The sequence below is a fragment of the Amborella trichopoda genome, chromosome 10 (genome assembly GCF_054954075.1).
Source record: "Amborella trichopoda isolate Santa Cruz 75 chromosome 10, AtrichopodaSantaCruz75HAP2 v2.0, whole genome shotgun sequence".
Classification (NCBI taxonomy): Eukaryota; Viridiplantae; Streptophyta; class Magnoliopsida; order Amborellales; family Amborellaceae; genus Amborella; species Amborella trichopoda.
In genome coordinates, this window is record NC_142345.1 from 1,449,613 (window position 1) to 1,460,725 (window position 11,113).

General features: G+C 35.9%; 1 protein-coding gene across 1 annotated transcript; it reads left to right on the forward strand.

Moving 5' to 3' along the window:
* Positions 1–330: 330 nt before the first annotated feature.
* On the forward strand, positions 331–7,574 carry LOC18427979 (putative inactive purple acid phosphatase 2). The gene is made up of 2 exons (XM_006837020.4): positions 331–1,101; positions 6,069–7,574. The coding sequence occupies exons 1-2, from the start codon at positions 346–348 to the stop codon at positions 7,266–7,268; spliced, it is 1,956 nt and encodes a 651-aa protein (XP_006837083.2). The 5' UTR covers positions 331–345; the 3' UTR covers positions 7,269–7,574.
* The last annotated feature ends 3,539 nt before the right edge of the window (positions 7,575–11,113 follow it).

Genomic DNA, 11,113 nt, shown 5'->3' on the forward strand with positions numbered 1-11,113 from the left:
AATATTTAGACTGTTAATTACAATTGTTTTTAAATGGACTACCTATTTACATCTATCTTTAAGATGGATGCTTTATACTTCTGGACCGCATATTTTCAAAGTGTGGGCCATCTCATGAAACAATTTTCTTGGAGTATCATAAATAACAATCACTAAGGCTTTTTAAATAGTTTTTTAATAATTTCGATATAAGGATAATTTTGACATTTAAGAAAAGAATATCATGTTTCATGCCCCTTGCAATTCTCTCTCTAAATGTCAATGCTCTAAATCTGTGGATGGCTTTGAACACACCCTTATCCAAGTCCACTATTTATTCATTTTTTCTTGTTGCGATTTGCAGCCATGGATTTTATCTCTCCAAACCCACCAATGGAGAATCCTCTCACTAGATGTTATTCTCTCTCTAGACTTGTTGGTGTGTTTCTCTCTCTAGTGATCATAGCAAGTGATGCAACTTTCAGCCATGGATCCAACACCCCAAGAATAGATGTGCACCCCAAAACTCTAAATGGATCTGGAGATACAGTCACCATAGAATGGAATGGCATAGAAAATCCATCAAATTTGGACTGGTTGGGTATCTACAATCCCCATGATTCTCTTGATGAGAACTTCATAGGCTATGTTTTCCTCTCCTCTTGCGAGAATTGGCGATCTGGGTCTTGCTCCATTAGCCTCCCTCTGATAAATTTGAGATCAGATTATGGGTTTCGGTTGTTTCGATGGAACGAGAGCGAGATCAATAAGCACCATGACCATGATCAAAATCAACTGCCTGTAACCAAGCATCTTCTTGCGAAGGGTGACAAAGTAGCGTTTAAGAATCCGAATGATCCAGCTCAAATTCATCTGGCCTTGACAGAGAATCATGGTGAAATGAGAGTGATTTTTGTGACAAAAGATGGGTTCAAGTGCTTTGTGAGATATGGGTTGGATGTGAGAGAGTTGGATATGGTGGTCGAGGCTTCTTCGAGGACTTATTCGAGGTCAGATATGTGTGATTCGCCAGCGAATTCAGATGTTGGGTGGAGAGATCCTGGTTTTATACATGATGGGGTCATGGTGAATTTGAAGCATGGGAAGCGTTACTATTATCAGGTAAATATTTCAGCTTGATTATTTTGTCCTGGAATTTCTGAAATTTTCTCTCTAAATATTCTGAATTTCTCTCTCTAAAATTTTATTCTCCCGGAATTTGTGTTTGTTATGATTTATATTACTGAAACAGGGTGCCTTTGAGTTTCGAGATTGGTGCTTTCTCTCTCTAGATTTCATTTATTTTTGTGTCTGTTTTGTTATTTTCTAGTTGTTTGTTGTAATTTCTAATGCTGAAACAGAGTGCCTATGAGTTTGGAGATAAGTAGTTTCTCTCTCTAGTTTTATGTTTTTGTTTCTATTTTTCTGTTTGTTCCAAATTCTATTGCTGAAAAAATGTGCCAATGAGCTAGGAGATTAGTACTTTCTCTCTCTAGATTTATTTCTTTTTTTAAAAAAATAAAGTTTATGTTAGTGATAATTTCTATTGCTGAAACAGAGGACATAGATTTTGGAGATTGGTACTCTCTGTCTCTAGGTTTTTTTTAATTGCCGAAACAGAGTGTCTATGAATTTTGTGATTGGTATTTTCTTGTAAAATCATTTCAGATATCACCTAATTAGGCACTTTATGTGGCTTTTGTTGTAACTTTGATTGGTGCTTTCTCTCTGTAGATTTTTGTTTTGAAGTTTTGTTTGTTGTTTTTCTATTGTTTAAAGAGGGGGTCTATGAGTTGGTAATTTCTTGTTGTGAAATCATTCCTTATTGTCACCTAATTATGTGGGATTTGTTGTAAATTGGTTGTTACTCTTTCTATAGTTCTTGCTTTCTTTTTATTTTTTTTATTTTTATTTTTTATTTCTATTTTTTAAAAAGAGTACCTTTGGTTCTATTTTTTAAAAAGAGTACCTTTGGTGTTTAGATTGGTACTTTTTTTGTTGTGAAATCATTCCTGCTTGGTACTTTCTACTCACTAGATTTTGTATGGCTATTCTTGCAATTTTGTTGAAATAATCCACTTTATATGGCTATTCTTGCAATTTTGTTTGGTACTTTCTCTCACTAGATTTCTTCTTCTTTTTTTTTTTTCTTTTTTGAAATTGTGTTGGTCATGGTTTCTGTTGTATAAACAGAGTGCCTATTAGTTTTAAGACTGGTGCTTAAGTCATTTCTGATTGTCACCTAATTATGTACTCTTTGTGGCTTTTGTTGCAAATTTTGTTGTAAGTTTCTTTCTTTAGGTTTTCTTTTTTTCTTTTTACTTTTTTTAAATTTCTATTGTTTAAACAGAATTCCTTGAGTTTTGAGTTGTTTTGAAATCATTTCTGATTGTCACCTAATTATGGCTTTATCTGGCCTTTCTTGCAGTTTTGGTTAATGCTTTTTCTCCATATTAGTTAAATTTGAGTTGGTCATTTCTTTGTTTAAACAGAGTGTCTATGAGTTTTGAGATTGGTACTTTCTTGATGTGAAATCATTTCTAATTGTCATCTAATCATGCACTTTATGTGGATTTTGTTCCAATTTTGGTTCTTACTCATTGTTTATGAATAGATTATTATTTTAATCCACTATGGTTATAAGGCATAACTTTTTATCTGTAAAGCTGCTTAATGTTGTTTAATTAGATGAAAAATTGCTGCTTGCTTATATATGCCCAGTTTTCTCCCAAACTTTATATTGTTTTTTACCTGATTACACAAATTTCGGATGGATAGCTTAGTTTGAACTTCAAAGGAATACTATAAAATTAAGATTTAAGAATATATGGATCATCCAAACACTTTCATTCCCTCTTCAGAATACATCATGTATGTGTGATGAAATACAAACACTCTTGACACTAGATGATCATCAATGGTTATGGATCATAAGATTGTCGCTAAAGCCGAAGGGACAAATCCCATGACACGTTCAGCTGTGGGGATTGGAACCTTGGAAAGAGTATTGCAATCACAACATTATAACCAACCGTGACGGTGCTTCGATCCCTTAGGCTTCAGCTTAGTGGTAGACATATCTGTTTGGTGAGGGAGATAAAGGATTCGAACCCTAGAAGTTTGTGCGCTGAAGCCCAAACAAGCTATCCATGCCCTCTTTTTGTTTTTTCCTTTTCTCAAACAAGGATGATCAGGGATTGGTAAGTTTTCCCCCCAATTTTTAGGATAAAGATTTCAAAGTTGTTTCCCCATGCACATAGTCTTGATATGCCATGAAACAATGCGTTACCTTGGTCTATACATGTCATCTTACATTATTTTGGGAAATATTGAAATCTTGGAATCAATAGGAAAACAGGGACTTGGCTTCGAACTGGGTTCCGAGCCTGGGTCATATCTCAGAGACTTGCCTGAGTCTGTCCAATAATAACAATGAACTAATGGAATCGTACCAAACTCAGTAGGGTGCCAAGCCCAAGTGATATATGTGAGTCAGAGTGGACGTGACTTGGGATGAGCTAAGTGATACTGTATTAATAATTTGGTCTTACTGATAAAAAACATTTAGTACAGGTTGCACCCAAGATTCATATGCCTTGTCAGTCATTAGATGGTATCTCGGAGTTTGGTATGAAATTTGAGGTTTAGTGGAATTTGGCAGCTACCTACTTGTCATGTTTTATCCTTTTATTCAATATTTAATGTTCTGCATTTGTTTGTAGTTTCAAGTATTTTCACAGTTTTTATGATTCACTTACATTAGATCTTGAGGTTTAAGAGGGCTATCTTTGTCTTGAGTTTATTTTTAACCATTGATTCAAAAAGCAGTCTGCCCAGCGCGTAGGCAGACGCCTAGGAGGGTTGGGGGGCCTAGGCAGTGCCTGGGTGGACCAACTAGGCAGGCTGTCCCTAGGCAGTCCAGAGGACTGTCTCCGACTAGGTGAAAAAATACCCATCGGGTGGTGTATTTTTAGTCCTTTTTTTTGTTTGGATTATATAAAATGCATGAATATGTGTACAAAATATATACCTAAAACAGGGTTACTGGACATCATTTACCCTTTTGAACCTAGGCGCCCAGGTTCTGGGCAGCCCAGACCCCCCGGCGGCCTACGCGCCACCTGGCATTTTTTGGAACACTGTTTTTAACATCTTTTAGCTTCAAACTTGCTCCAAGAATAAGAATTTTCTAAAGTGGAGTCTCCACTACCTCCTCATGTAGTTGGCATGAAAATTAGGACTCATGGTTGGCATTTGCTATCTTCTTCGGGGGGTAAGACTTGGTGGAAGTATCTGCTCTATGCTGCCTCTTGTTTATGGACCATGTGTTTTGCTTTTGGTATTTCTTTGGCAGCTAAGAAATAGGTGAAGTTGTCCGATCCAGATGGCCTTTCTGTTTCTTCTTTCTAGGCCAAAAACATTATCACTTATGAGGAGAAATTTTCTATTTAAAGCTTCACATGATACAAATACTTGAAAAGATAATATGTATGCTAAGGGCCCTTTTGGATTGCTCAGAAACTCCATCAAAGAATGGTGTTATATGGAAATAAGGGAAAAACAGGCTTGTTTTACCCATAGAGTTGTGAGTGTTTTAGCAGCATTTTCTGAAAGGGTGTGGTTTGCATAAGGTTGGAAACAATCAAAGTAAGGTGCACCACCAACTTTTATCATAATATGTAATTTTGGTGTAAAAAATTATTAGGATAGCCTGAGAATCCATTTTCATCTCTAATTAAAAAATTTTAGACTCCAAAAATAGTTCAAATCAAGTAGATCTATAAACAGATGAAAATCTTGAAAATAGACAGTCTAGATAATGTGTTGCGAGATGCATTATTTTTGGGACTCAAAATCTGTTTTTTCCATATTCATACATCTCGATGTTGAGATGATCAATTAGAGGGGTTTCCAACTTCAAAACAGCCTTTTATGATGGAGATTTTAGGTGCACCTTAATTCTGCATTTTAAGTTTGTAACCTTATATAAGCTTTTTCCTTTCTGAAAAAGTGGCAAATGGCTTGTTCATTTGAATAGTGGGGAGGACGAGACTGTTCTGTGCTCCCAAGCGGACTGCTGAATAAACAGACCTATCAGTTAATAAAAGGTCTGTTGAAACTGGGTGTACTAGACTATAATAAATCTCCAAGTATGTCATTTTTCTCTAGTCGTTTTATCAGCTTGTGCAAAAAGGGGTTGAATGCTTTACTTGTGACATATAAAGTTCTTTCAAAGCTTAGACTCGGTGTTATTTTTCACATTGTGGATGCTTTATATCTTGGAAAACTACTGCAGTAGCACCAGTTTTGAGAAATAAACTTTTGTTTGACTAGTAAGACTGAACTTTGCCATGGATATGAAAAGAAGACTAAAAATGCCTTCTTCTTTTTTTCCAACAAGGATACTGCCCTGCAAAACGATCTCAAAATCTCTGAGGATTTGCAGAGAATAATGGATCCTTTTGGAAAATCAGCAGGTTTGAACCCAAGTCTCAAAATGAATGGAAATGCAACTTTGATTTTGTGGCTTCGATACCCAGCTTAGCTATCAAAACAAAGAGTTCACATATTAATCATATCCAGCTCTAAATTCAGAAACCATTTCAAACCCTTGCTTTTCTGATGACACAATTCAAAACCAACGTTATTATTGTGGAAAAGTGTTCCATGAGTCAGCGGGCGTAAGAGCCCGCTAACTTACAAACGTCCATATTTAGGATGGACATTATGTAAGTGTATGGTCCATAAATAAAATATGGACGGTGCACAAAACAAAAATCAGAAAATTATATTTTTAATTTTAAAAGTTTACTTTTCTTTTCATATTCATGATCATCTTGGTCTAGATGATGAATCTACAAAAGAAATAGAAAAACAATCTATCTTTAAAATGGATTTTAGAAGGGGGCCACATATGTACATATGAGTGGGCAACTCATAGAAACCCCATCCTAGTATTATTAGTACCTCTCTCTCTTTTAGTCCCAGTTATGTAGCTTTTTATATTTGAAAACACATAATATTCTGAATGGCATCAAGAGTTGCTCTCTCATCACCTCATACAAATATGTTTTGATTTTATGATGCAGGTTGGGAGTGAGAAAGGTGGGTGGAGCTCAATCCACAGTTTCGTTACCTCAAGCAAACACTCAGATGAAACTATAGCATTCCTCTTCGGTGACATGGGAACCTCAGTCCCGTACAGGACCTTTATCCGAACCCAAGAAGAGAGCATATCCACGGTGAAATGGATTCTTAGAGACATTGAAGCCCTCGGGAACAAACCCACATTCATCTCTCACATTGGTGATATAAGTTATGCCAGGGGTTATGCATGGGTTTGGGACTATTTTTTCTCTCAGATTGAGCCTCTCGCCTCTAAGGCACCATACCATGTATGCATAGGCAACCATGAATATGACTGGCCTCAGCAGCCATGGAAACCAGCTTGGGCTTATGGTGTCTATGGAAAAGATGGAGGCGGTGAATGCGGGGTGCCATATAGCCTTCGATTTCACATGCCTTCTAACTTCTCTCTTCCCACCGGGACCACTTCTCCCCCTACTGAGAACCTCTTCTACTCTGTAGATTTTGGGGTGGTCCATTTCTTGTATTTCTCGACTGAAACCGATTTCCTACCGGGGAGCCCACAATACGAATTCATCAAGGCTGATTTGTCGAATGTGAACAGAGAGAAAACCCCATTTGTTGTAGTTCAAGGCCATCGGCCAATGTACACAACGAGCAATGAGCTAAGAGATGCCCCGCATAGAGAGAGAATGCTCAAGAGCCTGGAGCCTCTCTTTGTGGAGTACAAGGTAGATTTAGCACTGTGGGGCCATGTTCATAGATTTGAGAGGTTCTGCCCTTTGAAGAACTTCACATGTGGAACTCATTTGCCTGTTCATGTGGTTATAGGAATGGCTGGTCAAGATTGGCAAGCAATATGGGAGCCAAGGGCTGATCACCCTGATGTCCCCATATATCCACAGCCTGATAGGTCATTGTATAGAGGAGGTGAGTTTGGTTACACAAGGCTTCATGCTACTAGAGAGAGATTGACTCTAACTTACATTGGGAACCATGATGGTGAGGCCCATGATGTGCTAGAAATAAGGGGCAGAGAGGGGTTTCAGGCAGTGGGTTCTTCTCTCTCTGTGTATATCAGAGGTGGGGGCTTCTTGCTTGGGGGCGCATTCTTGGGTTTCTTGGGTGGGTTCTTTGCAAGGTCTAGGAGAGAGACTGTGCAGAAGAGTACCTGGATCCCAGTGAAGAGCGATGACCTTTAGTTGATTCATGGCAATGGCAAGCATGTTTCAGGAGTTCCCTTGGTCATAGCAACTGTCATATTGAAGAAAATTACATCCATGTGAGATTCCGGCCATCCATCTCTTCACTTGCGCTTGCGTAGCCATCTCTCTCTCTATCCCCCATATGTATAGATATGGCCTCCACTTGCCTGGTTCTCCTTAGGAGGCGTTAGAGGTTCCATTGCATACTTGTAATCATACCATGTTCTATTGTTTTATATTTACTGATGTGACCAATAGTAATGGACTTAGTGTTATTGAATTTAATCTCCCAAATTTTCAGAAGGCCAGGATGTTTCCTTACATTGACATAGAGCCAAATGGAGGGACTTATCTATCAAGAGAGAGAGTTCATGAAGGTTCATATGATATATTTGTGTGTGTTTATGGAATTCAGATGCTCTTGATTTCTGGAATGGACATGCTTTACTTTTGGAAATTAGGGCAGTTAAAAATACTTGATCTGAAAATAAAATAAAGCGTCACCTCAAATCCTCATCAAAAAAGGTACTCATGGACAATAAAATGCTAAACTAAAAAAATGGTATAAATCTTACATAATCCATGAACATTTATTTTCAGGGCGAAGTGGACAGCCTAGATAATTTGTTACAAGAAAAATTGCTTCATGCGGGGCTGGATCGCATTTCTACGTATATGATCTAGAAAATGTAAAACATCCATCTTAAAGATGGATGCAAGTAGGTGTTCCAAATGTTTTTTTACTAAAATTATTATTTCTAATTTTAAAATTTATTTATTTTTTCATATTCATGATCTCCATGTTAGAGATTACATGTTCTTAAAAATTAAGTCTTAATATCCATTTCAAAAATATATTTATTCAGAGGGCCGTATTTCTACATATATGGGTTTGGTCACATAGAAATTGTGTCCTTGTTTCGATAACCATATTTTAAGAAGCTTAAAATCTTTTTTTTTTGTCACAACCATAGTATTCAAGCCAAATGATTGATGTTAAGGTTTTCTAATATTTGAATTGTAATTTTCTAAGAGTTATAAAGTGAGATTTTACTTATTTTGATAGAGCTCAACCCTATCAAACCATTTTTTTAAGGGAAAATTATGTACGTATCCGTTATAGTTTCTTTTATTATGATTCTACCGAATAGTAGTTTCCGTTATTATGATATCCGTTTTTTTCATGTCAAAACGGAATTTTTTAAAAAAAGATGACTTTATTTTTTTTCTGTTGTTGAACAACCAAATTCAAAATACACCAATTTCGGTTGAAAATTTAAAAATTTTTTGTTGTTGAAGAGCCAAAAAATTTAAATTTTCGGTTCTTGAAGAATCGAAAATATTTTCTCTCTCTTGTGCGTATTTTCTGTTCTCTCTCTCGTGGTGTATTTTCTCTACCTCTCTGAAGTCATAATTATACGACAAAATCAAAGAGAAACTGTTGGTTTTGAGCCCCTAAATTTAGGAAAAATATTAAGGATAACCATGACTTCAAAGAGGTAGAGAGAGAATCCTTACCGGATTTCTATTAATCTTCTAATCTCATAATCTTTAAGTTTTCTCTTAAATTTAGGGGCTCAAACTTGTTCCGCTTTGATTTTATCAGATAACTATGACTTGAGAGAGGTAGATAAAATAGGTCGAGAAAATATTTTTCAGTTTCAACAACTGAACATTTTAAATTTTTGGTTTTTCAAGAACTCAAATTGGTGTGCTTTCGGTTGTTCAACAACCTAAAAAAGGTAAAGTAGTTTTTTTTTTTTTTTTTTATTTCGACATAAAAAAAGAGGATACGATGGTAATAATATAAACTATTCAATATAGCCGTAATAATAAAAACTATAACAGATATGTATCTAATTATCATTTTTTTCAAAAATCACCAAATTTGTACAGAAACAGTGATAATAAACCAAAGTATCTCTCTCGGACGATCTTCAATATGACTGTCCTCGGACGATCTTCAATCTCAAGACGTTCTTTGGGGATTGTATGCTATATATAGAACCATTTATCTTCGATATGAGGACTTCACAATCACCCCAATGTAAAATCTAGGAGCTCAGGGTGTGTCGTAAAGTTTGAAAATTTTTTTTACAGGAAAATTTTTTTTACAGGACTTGAACACAATCAACGGCACACCACCAAACCCTCTAATTTCACTTTACTTTTATTTCTTTTATTATTTTATAAGACAGGAAATAAGTTATTTTATTTTGGACAGTTTTTATGAGTTCATATAGAAATGAGGTGCCTCAGGACAATCTATTTTTGAGATGGATATTTTATTTAATTTTTAAGGACATGCGATTAGATCATGAATATAAAAAAATCAATAATTTTAAAAAATTTTAAATAATAATTCTATTAAGAAAATATTTGGACTGATAGTTTCAATTTGTTTTTAGATGAACCACCTATTTGCATGCATATTTAAGATGGATTTTTTATACCTTTGGACAACATATACAGCAATGCAATCCAGCCCGCATGAAACAATTTTTTTTTATTTTTTATATGAGGAAGTCGCAATCATCATCGACATTTAAATTTGTAATTAATTAGTTGAAGATGTGTCATTGTTTAAGCACAAAGTCCAAAATTAAATTTTTTGAACGTTGTGACGCACTTTCATCTGTAATATTTCATATCTAATGGCCAAAATAGGGGATTCAACATGGACAACCATGTTCCTCTAGGGCTACTCTCTCCTATCAAATAATGTAATAATGTTGCTTCTAGAGAGTAATGGGAATTGGGGATATTTTTTTTTTGAGAGAGAGAGAGTTTGTAAGAGTGAGTGGTCGCAAAACCAGCCGGGTCGATAGAGACATTGCTGGGTTACTTGGAATAGGCCACTGGCCGTGGTCGGTTTTGGCCGGTTAAGGTGGTCAACTAGCTCGACTATCCAACTTTAAAAAATTTAAAAATAAATTGTAAAAAATTTAAAAAATAATAAATTTGTTTATCATTTTTATTAATGTTTTAGAAAAGGTTGAGAAGTATTTTGGCTACAAATATTTATTTTTATATTTTTTTATATTATTTTTAAAATATTTCATAAGATAATAAATTTTGACAAAATTTTAGATGAACTGCCTACGTAACATAAGCATGCTCCTTAACCTAGTTATGAGATGGGTTCAGGGAAAGTTTGTCATCACTTCACAGATTTATTTTACAAAATTCATTTTTTTCACTACATTTTTCATGTTATTTGAATGTGTGGTTTAAAGGAAAATATTTCTATAAACCCTATTTTTAATTTTTATTTCTTTTTAAATCCAAAATTTCAAAACCTATCTTTTAACCCTCAAAATAACTTATACCTATTTTTATTTCAAATTTTAGTCCAAACAAATTAAAAAAATATCTTTTGCTATCTCTCATCTCACGTTTTCAATCTCTCCTCACATTTTCTCTCTCTAGACTCGTCACGCTCAGAACCCCTCTATTCTTCTTCTTACCCACCTTGTCTCAGCGGGGGCGGTAGTGGTGGCGGAGGGCACCTTCTCTCAGAGGGGGCGCTGGTGGTGGGGGAGGGTTGGCAGTGGCGCTGGAGGTGGAGGTGGTAGTTAGAGAGAGAGGGGTTTGGGAGGTTCGAATCAGCATATATCCTTTTTAGAGAGAGAGAGAGTTAGCAGTGGGTTTTTAGATAGAAGCTTTTTTAGAGAGGGAAAAGCAAAGGCGAGGCTCAGGCCTCGGCGGTGAAAGAATTCATTGAAAACCTGAAGATCTTGGAAGGTGCCTTGGGTGACAAGCCCTTGTTTGGAGGGGAGAAATTAAGGTTCGTGGACATTGCCGTGGTGCCTTTTGTTTGCTGGTTCCATGCCTAAGAGGTC

Bases quoted from the DNA above. Each gene is read 5' to 3' on its own strand.
- LOC18427979 (XM_006837020.4), top strand. From the start codon at position 346: ATGGATTTTATCTCTCCAAACCCACCAATGGAGAATCCTCTCACTAGA. The intron at 1,102-6,068 runs GTAAATATTTCA...TTTATGATGCAG, and splicing joins GGAAGCGTTACTATTATCAG to GTTGGGAGTGAGAAAGGTGG.